Source organism: Lichenostomus cassidix, chromosome 2 (genome assembly GCF_008360975.1).
Source record: "Lichenostomus cassidix isolate B80296 chromosome 2, HeHo_3.0, whole genome shotgun sequence".
Lineage (NCBI taxonomy): Eukaryota > Metazoa > Chordata > Aves > Passeriformes > Meliphagidae > Lichenostomus > Lichenostomus cassidix.
The window spans coordinates 3,731,021-3,754,299 of NC_139482.1; the positions used below are offsets into that span (position 1 = coordinate 3,731,021).

Consider the following 23,279-nt stretch of genomic DNA (forward strand, 5'->3'; position numbering starts at 1 on the left):
CCAAAAAAAGAACACTGAACCGATCTCATGAGGTGGCTGCTTGAACCAGAGTGGAGAAAAGAGGACTGGTAAGAGACGAAACTGGCACTGTGACCACTCTGTCACAAACAGCCCAAACAACTGGTACCATCTGCCACAAGAGTCCAGGATGATCCAAATCCAGCATGATCCAAATCCAAAGCCTGAACAGCCCCTGCCTTCTTGAGGGTCTACAACAAACCTGTAATGCCCACAGCCATAAGCAGGAGGGCAAAAATGAGAGAAAAAAAGGGTATTTCTGAAAAAAGCACAAGGCTGCAGGAACACAGAGAGGCAGGCATATACAATGGTGGTTTTATTCTTAACACCTTCAGCTCAGGCTGCAATAATTTTAGTTTTTAAAGTTAAATCCAGTCAGCAATTGAGGAAAAGGAAAAAATCCCAAATAGTCCCTGTGTGCACAAACAATGCAGCTTTGAATAATACATGGTAAGTTTATTCCATATTAACATGAACAGTAAAAAGTGGACATTTTGACAGGATTTTACTTCAGGTCCTTTTCTTTATTCCTCTATTGTGTCCTTTTTGCCAGTCTCTTGTCCCTCAAATTGTGGATACTTTGCCTCAACATCTGCCCAGGTGAGATAACCGTTGGCCAGGTCTCGGATGATGGCAGGAAGTTCAGAAATCTGCAAAGCCACAAAGACATAAGAAACACAAAGTCACAAAAATTAAGCTGGATGTTTGGGGAGTGTGGGTAATCTTTACATCAGCAACAGAACAGGTGCAAGATACCTCCTGGAAGATCATTTTAGGGAGAAAAATATTAATTAGAACATCTTAAATCAGTCTGTGTCATCTGTTAGTAAGGTGATCCATGAGGAAAATGGTGGACCAAAGCAACATAATGTTGTGCTACAGCTTGGGAAGGGAAAAAACCCAATACACACATCCAAAAGATGCTCTAAGCCAGAATTCAGCCAGGCCCTACCTGCTGTAAGACCAGCACAAAAGAAGCTGCCAGTTGCCTTTCCTTTGCTCCTCACAGCACTGTCGTGGTGCAAAGGATCAGGCAGAAAGCTGAAAACTTGCAGAAATTGAAGGATAGTGAAGTTTGATCTCTGCTGGTCGGCGCTGAGAGGTCACCAGGTGACAGAGAGACACATGGGTGCCCCGAGGAACTGGGATTGTCTTTTACACCAAGGCAAGCCCCAGCCAGCTCAGCAGCCCCAGGCAGTAGAGGTGCTTCTGTGGAGCTACAACTCAGCCTCACAGGTAATCACCATCTCCTCCTGTGCCTGGGGCAGAGCCAGGGAGAAAAGGGCATCAGGGGCAGAAGAAAAACCCTAAATCCCCCAAGACTGCAGATCCATGGCTCTGAGCAGTTCTGGTCACAGGCAGAGTCCACCACAGGGAGGTTTTTGCTATTCCAGTCTCTGCACTATGGCCTCACTGGCAGAGCATGCTCAGGGCACACAAAGCTTTTGGGCAGTGGTTCATCAGCTCCGCTGGGGCTGCACAGCCAAGACCAGCAACAAAAAGCAAAGATGTTCTGCCTTTTGGTGCCTGTGGATTCTGAGGAGCCCTGCCTTTGAAAGCCACACAACCCAGTCAATGCTTTGACTCAGCAGCCTTTACTCAGGAAGAGCCACTCTAAAGAACATAAATACCTGAAAGCATGGCTTTCAGGTAACGTCATCTTTGTATCCAAGACAAACACGAGCTTCTCCTCACTCTATCAGCTGGGCCAGCATCTTCTGCCTGACCAAATCTATTCCCCAGGGACTTCTCAAAACAGCTGAATCACTCCAGAGCTGGAGGCAGCTCCCAGCAGGACCAGTGCCGGCTCAGAACCAGCAGCTGCTGCTCTCCCCAGGCCCCAAGGAGCACATCTGGCTCGGTGAGCAGCCGATGCCGCGGTGCTGCGCTCACCTCAGCGCGGATCTGGCGCATGGAGTCGCGGTCGCGCAGCGTGGCGGTGTGCGGGGTGCGGTTGACGGTGTCGAAGTCGATGGTGATGCCGAAGGCCACGCCGATCTCATCCGTGCGGGCATAGCGCCGGCCGATGGAGCCCGCGGCATCGTCCACCTTGTGCGAGATGCCATTCCTGGTCAGTGCTTCGGCTGCAGGGCAGAGCAGGGATCACCACAGATCACCACACAACCCCAGCACACTCCCCACACCCCATGAGGTACAGCCTGTCCTGGGTGCAAGCAGCAGCTCAAAGCCCTGACTTTACTCATGTTCCAGTCTTTGTAGGACCACAAGGTCAAACCCACTCTGCCCTCAGCCCAAGTGCAAAGTGACCGAGTTCTTCCCATGTCATCAGTGCCACAACTCTGCTTTAACTCCAGCCCAGCTTCAGTGTGGGTTTGCTGTCTCCCAGCCTCAGCACAGGGAGACAAGGTCCTAGGTAGAACTGGTGCTCACAGCAAAAGGCACTGCCTGACATGCAACCCCTGCTCCTACCCTTCATCTCTTTAGCTGTTCGTGGTCCCTATCTTTCACCATGATTCACACTGGGTACTTTGAAAGAAAATTTGGAGGCTCAGCAGCTCTGGGACAGACTCAGTGAATTGGCTGGCCAACAAAAGCAAAGAAAACTTTAGCAACAAAACAAACAAAAAAACCCCACTGCTCCTGACAGCCTCTCCTATTTTTGACAAAGAAGGAAAAAAAAGTCTTTTACACTCCAACACAGGGACAGCCATGGTGGTGTGTTTTTTGGAGGTAGCTGAAGAGTTTGATGGATACCCAAAGCTTGTGGATACTCAGTTGGTTCAGGCTGACAACTCTCCCTTTGCACATGGGAGAGCCACATGATCCCAATGCTATTTTGAGAGATCTCTCTTCCCTGTGCACTGCCCAATCAGACCCAAAGTGCTTAACACACTTACACAAATCCTTGACAAAAGGCATGAATTCCTGATTCTGGCTCAGAGGAAGAACGGAGCACTTGAACGGTGCTACAACAGCTGGGAAGCTGAAGAACTGTGGAATAAAGGAGAAGCACAAATAAATGCAAGTTGAATGGTTAGATCAGATGCTTGGGAGGTGAGAATGAGCTCTGACTGAGGCTGGAAGCAGGGTAACTGCTCTGGCCTTCTCTAAGACATCAGCAGTGTCACCTCACACCACTGAAGGAGGACTGGTTTTCTTCAGCCTCCATTCCTCCTTATCCCCTGACAGCTAAATATTACCTCCCACCAGAAGAGGTCTATTAGAACCCTCCTAAGGAAATTTAACCTCATCTGAATATCAGAAAAATTAAGGGTGGAGGTGTCTTTCCAAGAGATTTAGTCTTATGCATGCTGTTTGAGACTCCACATACATGGAGAATATGCAGCAAAAAAATTTTCAGAACCTGTCACAGACACCCTCAGAAAATAAAAATGTGCCAGAAGTGGGGAGAAAATAATAAAACTTTTCCTGGCAAACAGCAAAATGTAAAAGGAAAGTAATGCAAGTGAGATGTACCACAATACAGAGCAGCACAGGCTATACAGAAGCAAGGTAAGTCCACCATTTTAGACTTCAGGAGTAGTTTGTGATTCAAAGTCAACTGTGTCGTAACTCTGGGCTCCTGAACCTTGTTCTCCCAGTCATAAATGTACCACAGCCTGCGGCACCCAGAGCCACGAAGAAGCACTTTTATTTTGCTCTATTTCTTTTTTATGAACAGTCCAGGAGCCAGAAACACCAAGCAGGAAGCAGCACCAAGTTTCTATCCAGCTTCCCACCAGCACTGGAACAGAGCATCACATCTGGGCACTGGCTGGAAGAGGCTGATGTCCTGTATGTGACAAACACTTCCTCTGGCCCCTGCTACAGCAAATTTTCAGGCCAAGGTTTTAGGGGTGTCCAGAACCAGAGAAGGCTGAATTTCACAGGGGACTGAGGAAACAGTTAGTCCATTGTCCATCTTGCTGCACAGAATTATGATTCCAGGAAAAGCAGCAGAAAAGAAAGGAAATGAAACACTGAAGAAATGCCTTTTTCTGAGCGATGGAACACTGCCAAGTGTGGATCCAGAAGGAGGAATTTCTCACCCCTTGTAACTAATCCAGTGACAGCCTCATACACACATGGCCCCAGAATGCTCTCATGTAAAAACAACACATTACCCTGGCATAACTCCACAGCCTACCTGGGCTTTCCCATCTCTACTGGGCATTGTGCTGTCTTATTTCAGCCCTTTTTATGGATGTCAGGGGAAGGAAGGGCTGCAGCTGGCTGAAGCTGAGGCCCAACCTCAGGGATACTCACCGTTCTCTGCTCGTCTCCTTCCCGGATGCGGAATGTGTGTTCAAACACTGTGTACATGATCCTTCCAATGCCAAACGAGGGCTCAATGACATTTGGGACAATTTCTTCCACTGGAACACAGAATAACACACATCACCATTAAAAACTGATTTAGACATGAGAAAAAGATGTGGTTGCTGATGCTGTCTTTCTGCTCAGTTCTGGTTATGTGTAGGTGAGTACATGGAAATAAAAGATTAAACATTTCTGCTCTAAATACAAATACCTGGAATAGAGCTTTGGACTTAGCTCATGCACAGGATGTATTTAGGCTGTAGAAAACAACTCAGGGCCCCTTCTCTGGCTTCTTTAAGGAATTAAATCCATGCATTTTGGAAAGCTACCTTCTAGCCCCATTTCTCCCATCAGGACAAAAGCTCTGTGGAGATGCAGTCACTGACTTTCCAAAAGCTTTCCAACTCTTAAACTGTCAAACTTCAAGGAAATTACATTTGGCATTTTTCCTACACTGTGTTACAATATTAACAGGACAATGCCACTAATAAAGTTTATACTCTAAGTGTATCCCGATGATGATCAAACAACAAAGAATCAAATTTACCATGTAATGTTTTCTGAAATCTCTTCACAGTAACCATGTCCTTTGTTAATTTAAAAGTTTTCCCTTCAGTTTCAACAGTGAATTCCCTGCAAAGGAAAAAGAAGTCATTTAAAAGCTACAGTAATAAACAAACAAGTTTTATTTCCTTAATTGCATCAGTTGGTTGACTCTAAGAGTGGGATGACAGAAGCCAGGCAAAACCCCAGAGATGAAAGACACATGTAGCATACCCATTAAAAGAAATATGCATTAATAATAAAATTGCTACATGTACATTCAAAGCAACCATTTTCATCATCACAGTGAGCTTAGCTGTGGTTAACAGCCTGAAGCAAACTCAATTAGGAAATCTCAGGATGAAGCCTGTACACCGAAGAAAAAAAGGGAGGCACACAAAGCAGGCACTGGACTACCAATAAAACCAGGGATATTGCTTGGAACTCATCTATTGAACCATTTCAGGGAGATTCTGGATGGACTAAGTTCACTTTCTTTTCTGCAATAATTTCCCTGCCCATTTTGAGTGCTACTGGTTTTTTCTACACTTTCATATTCACAGAGATGTAAAGGAAATAATCTTAGCTTAGGGGAAGAAAGAAAGATGTAAATGTTACCCTTCTGTAATGTATTCATTGATCCTACACCTTGTAGCATTTCAAGCAGGAAATGAAGTTTATTTTTTCATTACTGCACCATTAACTTTCTCATAACACAGACAGCTGTTGGCCTGCTTCAGCCAAATTTGACAACTGTAAATACTTCTCATATTTTCAGTTCCTGCACGTGTTGTTATAGGAAGGCAGATCGAAGAAAATTATAAAAATTCCTGCCACAGTAAATCAAAGCTATAACAGGTCCTAAAGCAGCTCACTGAACACTGGAGGATACTCAGGCAAGTTTTGCTTCTCATTTAACTATTTTGTTCCATAGATCACAGAGTTATTTTATTAAAGGTTTTAAGTCAGTCCTGGTCAACTCTCAAATCAGAGTGGGGAAGCTGGCAAACAATTCCCATTTCACTGAACTGTTTCTCTTCTGGGATGATCCTACTAAAGCCAGAAGCTCATTCCCACACAAACAGACAAATATTTGATTTATGTGCATACACCAAGAGAGATGTTGATGGATGACCAGCAATGCCTGGTGGAAGGGACAGCACTGTAACATTTCAGATGGCCCACACAGGCTGCTCTCACAAGGAAACTGGTTTCAGGTGGCTCAGATAAATGCTGCAGCCCTTTGGAGGCCACAGCAAAGGTGTCAGAGGAAGGTACCACACACACACAGAGCCAGCTCACCCTTTCTCGTTGAGCAGCTGCTCCATCTCGGTGATGTAGCACTCATCACACATGGAAAGATATTCCATCACCACCTTGGCATCCTTCTTGTAAGCTTTGCCAATGGCTCCCTTATTTGCCTCAAACTGAACAATGTTGACTGTTCTGTACAAGGCAGTTAAGGAGGTTGTGAGGACACAAAGCAGGGCCTGCTTCCTTTGTTATGTCAAAGTTAATTGCTACACAACACAAAGACATCTCCTCCACTACTGGATGAAAGAACTGCCCTCCAAGAGCGAAATAAAAAATACTCAATTCTTTCCAGGTCACTTCCCAAAGTCAAGCTGGTCTGTAGTTGTAGGTTTCCTTGTTAAATACACAGACGTAACTCAAAACAGAGCTGTGCAGATCTCCAAGACATCTCCCTGTCAAATCCCTCTTCACTTCAGAAGAAGCTGGTTTATTCTGAAAGGATATAGGTTCTTTGAGATGCTTCTCAGCTATAAGAGGAACTTTGGTGGCGCGGGCATGGCAGGAAAGGTCATAGCAGGAACGATCAGCACAGCCAACGATCTCAATCCAACCCTGAAAAAACAAAACTGCAAGCTTTCACCAACTCACTTTTTTGTCCACTTAACCATCAAATATGTTTATTCACCCTTAAGCCCTCCCTGCTGCCATGACTGGTTTTTCTACATAATTAGCTCTGTTACAATAAGCAGCCCTCCCTCACCAGTTGCTCCCTCATTTGAGTGATTCCATTTGTTTCCAGAGGAAACGATCAGTCATCTACCCAATGCCTGTGCTCAGGGCCAGCTTTTCCACATGGCTTGGCAGAGCACAGCCCTGTGCCAACAGCTCGGGCTGGGGCCAGAGCACACAGTCCTATCACTCACATGCCACAGGCACACAAGGCATCATGTCCCCAGGGCTCTACTGCTCCCAAGCATGGGACAGACAGCAGGGAATCAGCCACACTGGAATGGCCAAAAGCCTGGCTTAGGAGCTGCTACAACACAGAGCACGTGCAAGGGAAGCTCTTCTTTCAACATTTCAGCAAGGAGCAATCTCGAAACATCATTCACACTGGATTGGTGAAGCAGCAAATACAAGCTCCCTCTGGATTTCCTAACAGACAATGCCATGTAAGAAAAGGCTCAGCAGCTGCTTCCCACTCACTGTCACATCAGTGTGGGACATGCATCAGTGTGGTTTTCCGGGCTGGAGTGATACAGCAGGGTGTCACGAAGGGTATGTGAACAGAAGAAATCCCTGTGCTTGAAGAGTCACGATGTTTCAGAATATCTTGGTGGATTTTTACAGAAATTGAGCCATTAGAGTGTCACAGCTGCTTCTCAGAAAACACAAAATACAGGTTTATGTGTAAACCTGTATCTACCTGGAGAAGGCTCCAGGGAGACATTAGAGCCCCTTCCAGTGCCTAAAGGGGCTCCAGGAGAGTTGGAGAGACTTTGGACAAGGGCATGGAGTGACAGGACAAGGGGGAATGGCTTCAAACTGAAGGAGGGCAAGTTTAGATTAGACATTAAGAAGAAATTCTGCTGAGGATGAGAGTCCCTGGCACAGGTTGCCCGGAGAAGCTGTGGCTGCCCCATCCCTGGAACTGTCCAAGGCCAGTGGTTTGGGCTTGGAGCACCCTGGCCTGTGGAAGGCATCCCTTGGCAGGGGGGTTAGATCTCTAAAATCCCTTAACCCAAACCATTGTATGCAGTAAATTTATGGAATGGATTTTAAGCTACTCAGAACAATCACTTCCTACTGAGTGCTGCAAGTTGATAAAAACATTTTTGGTCAGTTAAGTAACAAACCAAAGCATGGTGCAGCTCCCAGTGTTCCTTTCATGCCCCTGGGATTGCTGTGCTCACTCCTGGGTTAGGCTGTTGGACACCCTGCTCTGTTAGCATTGTCCTGATCATCATGACAAGCCTTGCAAAGTTTAATAATTTTATTTCCATGATGAGGCCCACATATGTCCAGTTTTGGACTGGCTGGGAAGAGAGGCTGTGAACTTATGGAAGTTAGCTATGGACATTGAGAGGAAGCCATTCCTTCAGTCACTTCTCCAGGTCTTTTCCATATGAAGATAAATCACTCATCTGAGCTGCTTTGGTTTTTTCTAATCTTAAGTTTGGTAGAATTTTACTGGCTGCTGTTCCTCTAACTTGCTGTAATAAAACATCACTAGTGGCAAGTCTAAATCCAGCCAACAATACAAGAGGGAATAAAAGGCATTCAACAAGGCTTGAACCAAAAAGCTCTTAATGACTCAGCAGAAAGATGATAAAAAAATCCTTGGGGATTTTTTCTCCCAGCACCAGCTGTCTGAACTGGCAGGAGTGAACTCATTTCCAACAGCTTGGAAGGGGGAAAGGAAGAGCAGGCATTCAAGCAGGAAGCAATCTGCGCTGGAATAACACCTCCAGCAAAACAAATCCTTCCCCACTGCTGTTACAGAGGTTACAGTCTTTGGAAAGCACCAGGACTCGAGTTTCCTTTAACTCCAGATGAAATCTGACCAGTGAAGTGTCCCCAGGCTACTTCAGGCTCCAGCAAAGGAGACTGGACCTACCAAAGCAGCATGAACAGTTCACAAACTTTGTGCAGGGAGCTGACCTGCCCCTCAGTCCTGGATTCAGAGTATTTCAACAGCACTGTGTTCAGACCAACACAGAGCTGGACAGACACATCAGACTCATAACCCTAACTTTAAAAACAAGAAATAAACCAGATCTGAAAGAGGTTGCCCTCGCTGTTTCCACTTTGCCCACTTACATAGGAGGTTTTGGACTCTGCATCCCAGCAGTCACAGGCATAATGAGCCATCTCATTCTCCATGTGCTGTCGGAAGCGCAGCTTCTCCGGGGAGACACCGACCTTTGTGAGGAAGAGGTAGATTCTGCCAATGAAGTAACCGAGAACCGAGTTATTGATCACACCCTGCAGGGGGAAAAAGCAGGAAGAAAACACCCACATTAATTCCTAAGGAAGCAAAGTCATGGTTTGTTGTACTTCTGCAGACAACATGGCATGATTCAGACAGAATTTGTAGTGAAGTTTTGTCTCCCGTGAAACTGTTACATCATCTCCATCTGACCAAAACAGTGAGTTTCTGTCACTCCACGACTCATCACCCACTGTCTCTGAGGATCACCTATTTGTAAATACCCCACTGTATGCAGCACTGCAGTCACTGGCATTACAACAGCTGCACCCTACAGTTCACAGCTGCAACACAATAGGGGGTGGTGTTCTTTTTTTTGGCTGTTGTTTTTGGGGTTTTTTTGCTTTGTTTATGTTTTTTAAAGGCGGTGTTTTGGTGTTTTTTCCATATGGTGTTTTTTTTCTTTGGGGGTTGGAGGAAATGGGGTGGAGGGGGTTGGTAAATCAACCCATTCATAATTGGATGAATCAGGTAGTGATTCATCTAATTATGCAAGCCACGTACTGATGGGGTCAGCAGCTGAAAATGAGATTCCCAGTTACTGCTCATATTAATATTCCTTACTGTACCTCTCCCACTAGCTAAGTGTGAAGTTTCACTTCAAACCCCTATCCCAGCACCAGCTGCACTCTTCTTGTAACACAGACCAGGCCAGGATCTCAGTCTCACTCATTCACTGAAGAGAACCTACTCCCAAATCTGGGAACAAAGCTCAGGAGGCACCAACACAACAACTGTGCAAGCCCATTACAGGAAGCTGATCCATCCCCTCAGTCCTGGACTGACAACATTTCAGTTGCACTACATGTGTTCAGACCAACGTGGGGCTGGACAGGCACACCATTCACAGCCCTCATTTTAAAAAAACCAGTTTGTAACAGCTTTGAGAGCAATATTGCAAGGAGCAAACTCCCAGTGCTTCCCAGAGGAAGGTTACCTGCTGGACAGCATCTCCCAGCCGCATGACGTGGGCAGACTGCCCGCTGACCTGGGCCTTGGCTGAGTACAGGAGGATGTTGAGATCTGCCACGTTCTGAAACTTGGGGTGGTTTTTCTCACTGGGGTCCACAAAGTGCTCAATTTCTGCCATGGTGAATTCCCTTGTGAAAACAAACAAACTTCTATTTAATATTTTATGCATTAGACCCCCCCCAAATAAATCATTGCTGCAGCCTCTCACAAGCAAGTCAGTAATTTAAAATCACATGCAAACCCAGAGACAAGACAATGGACAGACTGGAATATGAACCAGTCTCATCACTGGGTTTAATTTCACCTTCAAATTCCTAACAAAACTTTCTACAAATTCATCTAGAGCTCTCCAGGCCACAGTTAACAGCACTGTGAATCAGAGCACATAATACCACCTTTGGAAGTACTTCCAGAAGTTCTCTGGAGTTTTTTCCAGACTGCTGTAATGCCCATATTAGATGTATTTGTTCCTTCAGGGTCTGCTGATTAAATCACTAGCTTTAACTCGTGTCAGAGGTGCCAAAAATAACCAGGTGAGGTGGTAATTTCCTGAAGATAATGATAATGCTGCACTCAGCCATGGTGTGCTTTCTGTTTTAAGAACTTGTCTTTAATGTATCTATACTCAGAGATTGATTCTGAGCCTTCTTGCTTGAAATCACTTTCCACTGAATTAGCTTGTTATCAAGAACCTTTAAAAAAGCTCTAGGTAATCATTAACTGTAAATCACAGCCATCAGGGTGTAATTTGCTCTGATTGCATAATAACAGTCTCCAATAAATGTGCCACAAGCATATCATTTATATTTGACTGAAAATTATTTCGATGAGAGAAGTTCTCATTTCCAGATGAGCAAAACAGAACAGGAGGACTGAGGAAATTCCTGACTTCCCTCCATACTAAAGATGCCACAGCCTCTGAGTGACATTTTATGGCACCACAAAATAATCAATTACCAAGTTTACAGCATGTACTGCCTGTGCATGGGAGCTCTTGCTCCAAATTATATGGAGGGGACTTTCAATTAGGACAGATCAATTTAAATAGACAGATTATCCTTAATAAAAGGCAATAATCACTTTTATCCAAAGACAGAACTGAAATTCCCAATAACCCTGAGCTTTCCTGCTTGACTGATCCTGCGACACAAACACTGGTCCTGAGTCAGGTTATCTCCCAACTTCCTCTCTGGAGCAAGTTGTAGAACTGCAGAATCTGCAGGACTGAGACAAGGAAATATTGCTGCAAGGTCAATCACGTTTTGATTTCAGTTTCAAAGCAAATTGCATGAACATAATTAAACAAGCAAAGTTCTGTAGAGAACATAGCTACCTTTGATATGATTCTTTTAGGCTATGATGGAAGCCAAATTCTGTCAGTGAGACTGAGTTTATCTCCAATACAACAACTATTTCAGAGATTCAATTTCTCACAAGCCAATCTTAGATAAAATTCTGTACTTAAAAACTAAACTGTGAGCTCATCTGCAAAGCCTGAGACTCACCAGGCACATAACCAGGACTCCTCTGGGAGAAAGCACTGAAGTGAAACAATTCTGCACAAACAGTGGGACAAAAGGAAGGTGCTGCCTGCTCCCAGTACCCTCCTGCTGAAAGAGGAAGTTTGCAGTACCTCACTCTGATAAGGCCGGAGCGGGGTGAGATTTCATTCCTGAAGGAATTTCCAATCTGGGCAGCAGCAAAAGGCAATTTGCCTTGGTTAAACTCCAGAAGACGTTTGAAGTTGAGGAATATTCCCTGTGCAGTTTCTGGCCTCAGATAGCTGAAAGGAGATGAGTGGTAAGGAAAAATCAGGAAGGTTTAAGGGTGGGGAAAGCAGGGAGAAAGCCACAGTTACTACAAAACCTACAGGTGAAATTTTTTCTCTTGAGACTTTTAACTCCAGACAAAAAACCAATGAAGCAATAAACTAAAGGGGAAAAAATAAAATCTCCTCCCTTGAACAGGTACCCTGAAGTAGGTTTTCTACAGCCATGAAGTCACTGACAATTGCAGACCAGCGTTAACTGGCTTTATGGAAACTACTCCAACCAGCAAGGGCACAGCTGGGATCCATATTTTGGGTGAAGGTATTTTCATGACTCTCCAACAGCCCCTTGTTTCTCCTGCCTTTGCCCAATACACCAAGGAATGCTAACCCCCAACAGGAGGCTGGGACTGAAAGGCAGGGGAATTCTACTTCAGATACTTAATTTTTATTCCAAATGATCTCCAAAGCAGGGAGAGTGTGAACAGAATGAAATTAGCACCTACCCAGGCATGTTTCCTCCAGGCCCAATGGAGGTCTTGAACATCAGATTGAAAGAAACAGGAGGGGACAGGTCATTCCCAGTGACAGGTGACTTCACATTGTAGTTCACGAAGAGATCTGCAAGCTCTTGCTGGCCATAATTGTCCAACTAATATCAAAACACAGGAGAATTATTTTAATTACTAGACAAGATAACAGGAATGAATGTCCTCTTCATCTTTTCCTGAGCGTGATCCACAGCTCTGAATCACCTGCCCAAAATATTCCCTTCTAACCTAAATTTTCAAGCAAGCTGAAGTCTGAACCAGTGACAGAAGAATACACTGCACATTTGCAAACCCATTTTAGTACTAGGTCCAGGATTTAGTCATACCACAGGAAGTCTGAGCTTAAGAGTGGGTGTAAAGCAGAAGAAAAGTCATTGGGACTGCACCACCACCCACCAGAACAGATTCAGCTAAAACATGAAGAGTTCTGTGTTGGGAACAAAAAATACAGCAGTAGGAGAGAAGAAAGCTAAAATTTCTGCAGGGCTTTGTTTGCATTCATTTCTTCTTCTGCTGCATGAAACACAATGTTCAAGCATTCAAGCAATGCATTAGATGCTCTTTGAGAGCTGTTCTGCATTTCTAGCATTAGTTGTCATGATCTTTCATGTATCGGGAAAAAATAACAAAAACATGATATAAAAATAGTTTATTAATAGAAAAATTTCCCTGAAGGATGGTTAAAGTTCAGCATTGTAGTGTGGAAAAACTAATGACAGCTGCTCAGTGATGCAAAACACTGACAAAATAAGTTTCTCTTTCTAGAAGGAAACATTCATTCAATGCACAGCTTTGGAAACATTTATCCTAGAAGTCATGAGAACAAACATTAAAACCAAAGTAAAACAAATTAAAAACTAAAGGCAAATGTTTGTACAGTTGTTCAGGAATGTCAGCCTGAGAACCAATTATTCTCATGGTAAACACAGGAAAAACCTTCATGGGGTGCCAGAGACAGAGGAACAAATCTCAAGTTGCTTCAAAGATGAGACAACTTCAAAACTAAGCTAAGCTGATTCAGAAAAACCCTGACAAAACTTGTGATCCATCTCTGTTCCTTTGTATCACAATCCCACAGAAGGGACTGACAAAGGTAAAAGCTTTTTCCCCAGGTATGAAATGGAACACAGACCAGCTCCAAGACTGGACTTCAGCCCTACCTACCCAACATTCCAGAGATTAATTAATATAACAGCAGTAACTCTCCAAAACAATGAGGGAGATGTGATTCACCAGCAAGCTCACAGTATTTATTAGCAAGTTAAGTTTTCAGTATTTGAGAGGATCTCTGAGGTAAAGACTTCTGAGCATCCTCAGGAACAGAAAAGGGACACTGCCTCTGGACTCTGTCACACACCCTCCTCCCTGAAGCAGCCACCTCCCCATGCAGCCACCTACCTGTGTTAGAACATTTTCCATTTCTGCCTTTTTCTCTGCTGTGCACTTCTTGTCAGACATCAGTTTCTGCAGGTGAGCTGTAAGAAAAGCAGGTTGTGAGTTTATATTGCAACTCCATCACTGACCTCACTGCAAAACAGCTCAGGAGGATCCTCCAGCACGAGTTAAGTGATGTCCACAACTTGTCCTGACAGTGTCCACCAGGGTAATTCCAGTCATGTCCTCAGGGCAGTGGTGACCTACAGTTCACTGTACTGCTGTGCCACAGGGAAAACAACAGGTCCTGATCTAGTTCCCTTCCCATATTATTGCTCTAAACCCAAGCAATGGCTTTGGAGTCCCTTCCTCCTTGCTTTCTTTCTATACAGACCAGAAGTTAAATGCCTTATCCCAAGTAAGGTGATTTTATTCAAGTGCACACAGAGCTGGTACAGTGGGGTTGGACTGCATTCCACCTTACAGCACAACATCCTCCCTGAGACACAAAGGCACACAGTGATGCCAAGAGTTCCCACTCTCGTCTGAAAAAAGCAATTTGACTTTGTAGTCAGTAACAGCTCAGTCAGGCAGTAACAGCAGGTGGCTGTTCACAGGGAGGGGCTGCAGAGCACAGGGACATGTTTGTTGATCAGGCTGCTCAGCAAAGGAAGCAGAGGTTGGATGGGCTTCTTTTGAGGAAAAAAATCTTAATGAATATCATGGAAACTGCTTTAATGCCAATATAGATTGTTCTGCATACTTGAATTCCAAGGAAAAGGCTCAAAAAACAGCACAACTCCCTTAAACAGAGTGGAACAATCCTTCCATTCACAATGAAGCTGAACATGAGAAACTTTTCAAACAGGCTTCTTATTTCTGAGATTGATCATGTGGCTTTTCTGGTTTGTTTTTCCAAACAGATTTTAATAACCAGGAAGAAGTGTGAGGACTTTGCAAATTGAAGAAATGCACAAGGTCTATTTCTAAGGTACACATGAAAGTCATCCACTGCCATGTAATTTACCTTGCATGGGAAAACCATGTTCTGACCCCTCACTGCATTATTAAATCATTTCTCACTACTGAAAATGCCACTGAAACTCAAAAAAAAAAAAAAAAAAAAAGACAAGAATGCAGTGGAGAACAGGAATCTTATTATATAGGGAATCCTTAACTTAGACAACACAGGAATCTTCTATGGCCTGATGACACTGGACTTCATAAAAAGAGACACAACTGTGTTTTCACCAGAGATCCTGTATCTCATTTAAGACACTAACAGAACTAATGGGATTTTTTTGTTTGGTATGGTATGATTAATTAATTGCAAATACAAGCACAAAAGACTGGCTACACCAACAGACCTTCCTTGAGAAAGAATTCTCTTCTCTAATGTTTGCACCACTGCAAGAAATCCCCAGCCCACCTGGCCTTGGAACAAAATCAAACCTTTTAAGAGATGATCGGCACGAAAACATTCTCCGTTTTTCACATCTTTCACCATGAAGTCAGCAAACTTGTCTACATGGCCAGAAGTCCTAGAAGAGATGACATGAAACAAGAAATGTGACAGCTGCCACCAGACAGCCCCAGATACTGTGTGATCCCAGTGCACAGACCTTTATCAAAGTCAAATCCTTCAAAAACTGCACGCTCACTCCTGCTTTAGATTATAAAGTCACGTTAAGCAGCAGCATCCCACAGAAAACATTATCTGTGGGAAAGATCAATACATCCAGATCTTAAAAGGTGTCATAAAGATGACACTTAATGCCTTTAGGAACTGCATCATGATCAAAACAAGACATAGCTGCAGCAGTGAGGAGTAACCAGTCATTCAGGTGGACACTTTCCCAGTATTTTATACCAGGGATCCATGAAAGCTTCTGCCCTTTTTCTTGTCTTCTTAATCTTTTAGAGAAAGGAATAATGCCAATTTCTTACCTGATGGGTCTGCTAGGAGGCTTTAGAGTCTCAAACATGAGTCTCAATGCCCTCCCTGACTTATGGAACAACAGCTTCTCACACTGGCTTGTGCACTGGTATCTAATTATTTTGCACTGCAGCAAGGTATGAAATTGGGTGACCCAGTCTCAAGGTCCCTGTGGATAATTTTACTGAAGATTGTAAAAAGCAACTATGACCAGAAATTCCACACTGCAGTGGAATTTTTACTGCAGGTAAACAAAAAAAAAAAACAAACCCAAAAAAAACCCCCAACAAAAACCCAACAACAAAACCAAGACCCATATTTACTTTAGAACTGGCTCAGGTGTGAGCATGGTGCAGTCAATCTCCAGGATTTGCTCTTCCTGAATAAAGTGATGTCTCCATGCTTGGATGATGTTGTTCTTCAAAGCACATCCAACAGGCCCAAAGTCATACAGACCACTGACTCCTGCAAAAAGAAAAAGGTAAAAAAGAAGTGTGAGATTGTCCAAATCTGCATTGTTTGGAGATGTCCTCCCTTCTCAGTTTCCATTAGTTGGTTTTGTTTTATGAGCATGAAGCACAGCTCAGCTGCAGAGCACTGAGGCATCAGAGAGTGACAAAATCTAAAACTGATAAACTCCTGCAACCAACTCTAAAAGCCACACTCCTTCCACCAGTGGATTACATTTTGTGGAGAGTCTTGTGGCAGCAATCTGTCTGAAGGAGGAATCTGAATAGAGAAGTGATCATGCACCAGCTGAAGCAGTGTTATTGCCAATAAAACAAACCCAGAGTGTTTATTTTAGTACCTAAGGTGAAAGAGCAGTAACCATGGAGGCATTGTGCTGCCTCCTGAGATGCCCATATCAGCCATCTGAAGAGGTTTAACAGCCACATTTATTCACGTGTGCCATAAAGCTCATTGCCAAAGTTCACTGAGGGAACAGGTTCTGAAGTTCACAGTGGGTTTGAGTATTATCAGTCCCCTAATGGGCCATTCACTTAAGAGCTGGACTCGATCCTTGTGGGTCTCTTCCAGCTCAGAATATTCTGTGATTACCTTGCCCAGAGAAGCTCAGATAGAGATGAATGGTTATAAATAAGCTGATGATCTCCTTAAGCCCCAAACACGCTACCGTCAGCAAAGAAGCCACCTTCTACCAATGCAATGCTCAAGACATGCATCCTAAAGTCCACTCATTTACATTCAGAGAATACAAGACAAAAATTGAGCCCCATCCCAACCCAAACACTTCAGGAAGAGGTAGTTTTTGAAAGATTTACAGATTCAAGTAGGAAAGTTTAAAGCAGACTTAAAAAAAAAAATCATGCGTGCTGCGTTAATATAACATTGCAAGAGTGCAGCATTTCACCCAGCCAGAAAGACCAGAACATTAGCCTGAAGGGATTAAAATGCAAATTTCCTCAAACCCATACCTCCATAAATAGAAAAGGCTTGGTCATAGAAAAACCTCCTTTTGAGAGTGTCTTCCATCTTAACTCTGTCCACGATGTCATCTTTGGGCTGTAAGGCCAGCTCCTGTAAGGCAGGCAAACCAAAAGCAGTTAATAGCTACTGATTCTGGCAGGAGGAGAAAGCCTCTCCGCTTCACCACTGTGAGTCAGAAGTCTGCAAAGACCCCTTTGAAGCAAAGGTATCCTGCCAACATCCTCATTTGCCAAAGAAGAATGTTCCCAGTGAGATTCAAGTGCTCAATTATTAACATCCTTGTATGAATGTAGAATTTCAGACACTTGAGGTGGACTCATGACCTAACCTTCCCTGAGCGAGTTATCCTCAGAATCCTTCACAATCACTGCAAAGAAATGCCAATTTCCAAAGTAATTCTGACCCATTTCCCTCTCCTGACTAAAAAGAGCTTCAAGTGACCATCTCAGGCTGCACACATCAAACTTCTGGCATATATAAAACTTTCAGTAAAGTGTTCTTCACACGAAGAAACTTTGACTCTCAAGATGACAAGATTTATGCTCTGCCAGAGGGATGATTTTAGGTATTTGTACAAGGAAAATCTATGTGTAAAATTTGGGTCTTCACAAATATGCTGCCCTGCACTCAGAAAACATACAGTGCATTAATGGCCTGAATAGATACTGTGAAAATGTTTAACAGCGGGCTCACTATTTCATCTGAAAACCTGTGATTTTTGCAACCTAGTCCATTAGTGAGGTCAACAAATTTCAAAGGTTTTCTTCAGGAAAGATGTTTTGATAATTAAAGCAGAGTTAAGCCCAGAAGTCCAATAAATTCAGATCCTCCTAAGCCTCAGACTGTGATTTTGAACAGCCTTTTGGTAACAAAAAGTACTGTGCATCCATTTACTTCAAACTTTTCCTTTTCTTATCAGCTATAAAGACAAACAAATGTGGTCTAATTTTAAAAGCACTGTACCCCTGTACACTCAACTGCTCCACCCTCCTCAAAGCTTCACATTCAGAGCTGCTCTGCCATCTTTAGTAGGAACCACAGGGCTTGAAAAGCACCAGCAGCTCCTAAAGCAAAGCTGCTCTCCCACTGCTGCCTTCCCGAGAAGGTGGAAAGGACTGTGATGCCTTGCTGGGAGCAGCATCAGGAGAGAAACACTGCCAGTGCTGGAGAGCTGCACTCCCAAGGGCAGATGCTGGGTTTGCAAGGTCACCCTTGCACTGCCAGCCCACACAAATTGTGTAAGTGATAACAACACCTCTCCACTGCATCCTCCAACACAGAGGTGGGGTTCACAGGGATGCCAGCACTCCTAACCTGCTTGGTGACATCCACAGGGACACCAGGACTCCTAAACTGCTTGGTGACATCCACAGGGACACCAGGACTCCTAACCTGCTTGGTGACATCCACAGGGACACCAGGACTCCTAACCTGCCTGCTGACATCCCTCCAAGCTTCTGAGGGTTGGTAAACAAAACTGGGAAAACACTTAGTATCTCCTCCAGGATGACCTAGCTGTCAATGCAGGTTTCATGCAATGGTTTCAAAGCACAGTCCCTATGCTGAATACTCAGTAAAAAATGACATTTACTTGGGTTAAATGCATGTAAACAGGCAGCCACAGTGCCAGACCTGGCAGAGAGCAGCACCTGTTCATCCCATGTGACTCTGCAGGACAAACAGGGTCAAGGGGTTTCAGCTCAGGTGAACTCACATTCTCACAGGAAGCTACAATAAGTGCTGTATTTACTCATTAATTCATTTATTCTTAAGAATACCAGCAAAGCACCACTGCAATCATGTTTATATGAAATAGAAATTAGAAAGAACCTCACAGCTCTCTGGATTGAATCCACACACAACTGGTTTGAAGTTTCAAAAGTTTCTTTTTGTTATTTCAGTCTGGGAAGGGGAGGGAAGCTCACAGGATAAGGAAGTGTATTTTACTTGTCTATTGATCTAGAGACAAAGCAATTTTCAAGTTTCACCATTTAATTTGCACAAAGACTTTTCAAAGCACAGCTGCACTTAAAATAGGGGATACAATTTCACCTCTCTCTAAGGCTGAGCAGAACCACAGGTTATTGGAAACATCTATAAAAAACTTTGTTATTGTAGCAAAATGGGTGGTTCTAATAAACAGGTTCTATGACAGGGAATTTCAGTGCACAAAGAATCTGAAAACTCTCTGCACACACAAAAAAAATCTATATAGCAAACAAAGATCAGTGACAGACACGCTCAGTTTCAGCTTTGGTTATTGGGCAAGCTGAACTCATATTTATTTGTTTGCACACTGATTTAATGCTAACAGAAATTAGTGTAACAGGTGAAGAATGAAATTGCCAGTAGTTGGAAACCTAGAAGTGATTCTGGAATCAGAAGTGCTTCAGTCTACCTTTCTATGACTGTTTAGCCCAAACCTGCAACAAAGAATTAAATAGAGATTTCAAGGCTTTTCAGACAAAACTGTGGAATTTAATTCCCAGACTCACCTTTGCTTCTAGGACCCTCTTCCGAGCTTTGAGCTCTGCTACAGCTCTGTCTATGTCCACCTGAGGAGCTTTCTCTTCCTTCAGCTTCCTTACCAACTCTCCCTAGAAGGAGAAAAAGAATACAGATTCATTCTTTGAATGCCACAGATGAGACCTCTCCTTCTTTCAGCTCCCCAGGCAATTCAGGAGGGTTTTATCCAAACTCCATGCAGGTATCCAGAGGCTGCAAGCACTTACACAGTTGAGAGTTAGCAGAGCAGACTTCATTTGGGAAATTCAACCTCCCCACACACTTGTTATATTACAGACTTGCTATTAAACCTCAGTGTGCAAATATACTGCTCTATGGACAGCAGTTTTACACAAATTCCTGGTTTCTGTCTTTGAGGACGCACTAAGTGGATTCTCAGATGGTGAACACAGGCTTTGTGCTCCCCTTCTCCTTCACCAAGGCTTCTCTTCCTTCTACCCCTTCCCTCTTCTTCAAAACTTATGACCATTTCAGGCTTCTTCTCCTCTGTCCTATCTGATCAAAACTGGCAAGTAAGGACACAAATTTTCAGAAGAAGACCATACAGAACACAGGTATTTGCAGCCCAATGTCTAAGCAGAGAAAACATTGCATTTTGTGTGAGAATTTAGTTTTTTTAAAACCTGTTCAGTAATTTTGAGATACAACAGTCAACAAAAAATAAAAATACCCTTGATAAAAAAAGACCCCAAAGCTTAAATATTTCAGAGCAGCAAAACCCTGCAGTGGGATTACAGGAGGTCTTGACCTGAGTCAAACCACCACCTTGTTACAATTCCACAAAAGTCTCTCTTCCCCGTGGGGATGATTCTCCCCTTTCAGCCGAGGGAAGTGCTCAACCCCTGAACACCCAACAGGGCTCTTTTCTGAACATGATCCTCAGCTGTCATTCCCAGCTTGCTCCTGGAGATAAATTAACTAAAAGTCTTCCTTTGAGTCCACCCTTCTTCACCGAAAGCAAGATCTGTCTTGAATTACTGAGAAGGACAAAGGTGCTGGAAGAAAAAGCACAGAGATGTCAATGCCTCCCCAAGTGGGATGTTCTAAAAAATCTGTGATGCTCCAAGTTCAGCATCTTTCTTCCACACTGCACTTCTTCACTGAGCAAAAAGAAAAAAATAAGAAAGGAAAAAACCCCACCATCCACAGAGATTACAACATTTCCACAATACCAACTTTTTCCTAAATTCTGAGTTTTCCTGACCTTCATATTACAGGTAACTGAGAAAGCAAAGAGAAGAGAATACACAGATTGCCGTTCTGTAATCAGATTAGAAAAGCCAAAAGTGCTTCAGAGACTGAGGGGTTCAAAGGCTCATTTTATTAATGAAAGGAGGAAGTCTCCAAGGACTGCATTGAAACACACACAAGGAGAAGAAGGAAAAATAAGAATCCTGTCAGGATCAACCCCATGTGCTACAAGAACAGATCAAATCTGCTGTTTCCTTCCTGTTAACTACTTATACCAAAACGTGAAAGTTTCACTTTGGGGCTGAGGACTCCAACTGCCATTCCTGGGTAACGTGGCAGAGGGAGGGATCTGATCTGGTGTTTTTTTCTTTTAAAGTAGTAAGTCCAAATTGCCTTTGTTGAGCCAGGGGGGTCGGCAGTGGAAAACCATCAAGGCAGCACCAAAGCTGCTCCTGCTGACTCAACAGAGCCCTCACCCTGCTCACTGCTGAGCATCCAAAAGCAGCACACAGCAACTCTTTGTCCTGACCTATAAGTAAGAGTGCTCAGACATACGCAAGGAGAGGGAAAAAAAAGAAAAAAAAAAAAAAACACAACTGAAGCAAATAATTACGCCTGCTGACAGGACTCAATCTAATTAAAGCTCCGATGTCGAGCCCTGCCCAAGAGGAGGAGTGCACAGCAGCACTCGATGTGGCAAATTTTGCTGCAGCTTTGTCCCACAGACCAGCAAAGCAGGGAGGGATCCACCCCTGGATCACGGCAGCTTATTGCATCAGGCACTGCTGCAGGAAGATAGGCTGCTCCCTCTCCATAGGCTGAGTCCCTTAGGTTTAATTAAACCACTTCTCCTGGAGCTGCCAGACACAACCCCCTGCATCCAGAGGTATCAACTACCCCGATCTTTCTTATTCCCTCCCTTTCCTCCTGTGCAAACATCTCTGGGAATTACTACAGCCAGTTGTACAACACAATATGTGTGGCCCCAGCTGCACAATTTTTTTTTTTTTCCTTGGCGCCCACACACCAGTTTCAACCCCTGAAAAAAAGGGGTGCGTTGGTACTCAGAGGCAAATGACAGCACCCAGGATTTTAAACTAAATAAATTGGCTGGTTCTGGAGATCATCGCTTTATTTACACGCAGCTCTCTTGCCAAGGCATTATGCTGTACAGTGATTCATAATAAAAACTCACTGAAGTGCTGGCATAATTAGAGGGCCATAAATCCACTCATTTAATGGGGAAACACACGCACCAATCTGCGAATACAAGGGACACACGCATAGCTCTGCGTGCAGCTAAGGAGAATAATATGGATTCAGCCACTCAAAGGAGGCTCATGGGGACCATGGGGCACAGGTCTGGCAGGTGGAGAAGGGAGGAAGGGGAACTACACAAGCTTCACTGCCAAGATTTATTTAGGAAACATAAAGACAACCAAATCCTTCTCAAGTAAGAAGGATGATAAAGGTAAAAGAAGGGAGATGGGAAGAGAATGCGATGCAGCCCCAGCTAAAAGGACAGAGCACCTACCCACATAATTCAGAATGATGAAATGGAAAATATGCGAAGGAATGAACATCCCTTACTGCATCAGGCAAATATGCGACTCCAAAGAATGTCATTTACCTCCGAAACCCGGCACAAACTCAGCTCTGAAGGGACACCCAAAGGGCCGAGGGGAGCTGCGGGGGCTGCGTTACACGGGGGACACGGAGAGGGGCCCTGAGGCTGGCACAGGAGAGCCAGCCCGGGCACAGCCAGCCCGGCAGGGGACACCAGGTGGGTGACGCACAGACCCAGCCCTGCCAAGGAGCTCCGGCACCGTGCGGAGGGCAGAGAGCCACGGGGGAAACCCACACGCGATACCCGCCCGCACCCTGTGCCCGAGGGGCCACCCCGCACCAGCGCTGGGCAGGGACCCCGGGGACAGCCAGGGCGACACCCGAGAGGACACCCAGAGGGACACCCGGGGGGACCCTGCAGGCCCGCAGTGCCCGGAGCCGGAGCCGCCGCAGCGCCCGGGAGGATGCGCCAAGCCCCTCGGCAGGGCGGCCAAGCCGGGGGAGCCCGGGGACACCTCCCCCAGCCCGCCCGCCCGACCCCGGGGTGACACCCGCACGTCCCCCGGCGGGGCGCGGGCCGGGCGCGTTACCTGCTGCCGCACCGCGTTCCGGAGCGGCGCCAGCAGCGCCTCGGCCTGCGGGCCGTCCATGGCGGGGCGGGCGGCGGAGCGGAGCGGGCGGGCGAGGCGGCGCAGCAGGGCGGGCAGGACGCTACGGAGAAGCGGCATGAGGGGGAGGAGGAGCGGGAGGAGCGGCGCCCGCCCCCCGCATGATGAAATCGCGGCCGGGGTAAAGCGCGGCGCGGCTCGAGCGCGGCACTTTCCGCACTGGGAGGCCAGACGCAGATTCGGCACGGCAGCC

The 23,279-nt window shown here is 45.0% G+C and overlaps 1 protein-coding gene across 2 annotated transcripts; it reads right to left on the reverse strand.

The window, feature by feature from the left end:
• Positions 1-311: 311 nt before the first annotated feature.
• GARS1 (glycyl-tRNA synthetase 1) lies at positions 312-23,196 on the reverse strand. Of its 2 annotated transcripts, none has more exons than XM_085050162.1 (17): positions 23,009-23,196; positions 19,631-19,732; positions 17,123-17,225; positions 16,010-16,151; positions 15,203-15,291; positions 13,775-13,851; positions 12,332-12,477; positions 11,691-11,840; positions 10,023-10,185; positions 8,917-9,081; positions 6,596-6,708; positions 6,145-6,285; positions 4,847-4,932; positions 4,246-4,355; positions 2,877-2,970; positions 1,912-2,102; positions 312-668 (listed from the first exon to the last, which is right to left on the reverse strand). In XM_085050162.1, the coding sequence occupies exons 1-17, from the start codon at positions 23,144-23,146 to the stop codon at positions 543-545; spliced, it is 2,136 nt and encodes a 711-aa protein (XP_084906288.1). In that variant the 5' UTR covers positions 23,147-23,196; the 3' UTR covers positions 312-542. The 2 variants fall into 2 exon arrangements, with proteins under 2 accessions (XP_084906288.1, XP_084906287.1); XM_085050161.1 differs by having other exon boundaries at positions 6,145-6,289; positions 6,600-6,708; positions 23,009-23,195.
• Between the last annotated feature and the right edge of the window lie 83 nt (positions 23,197-23,279).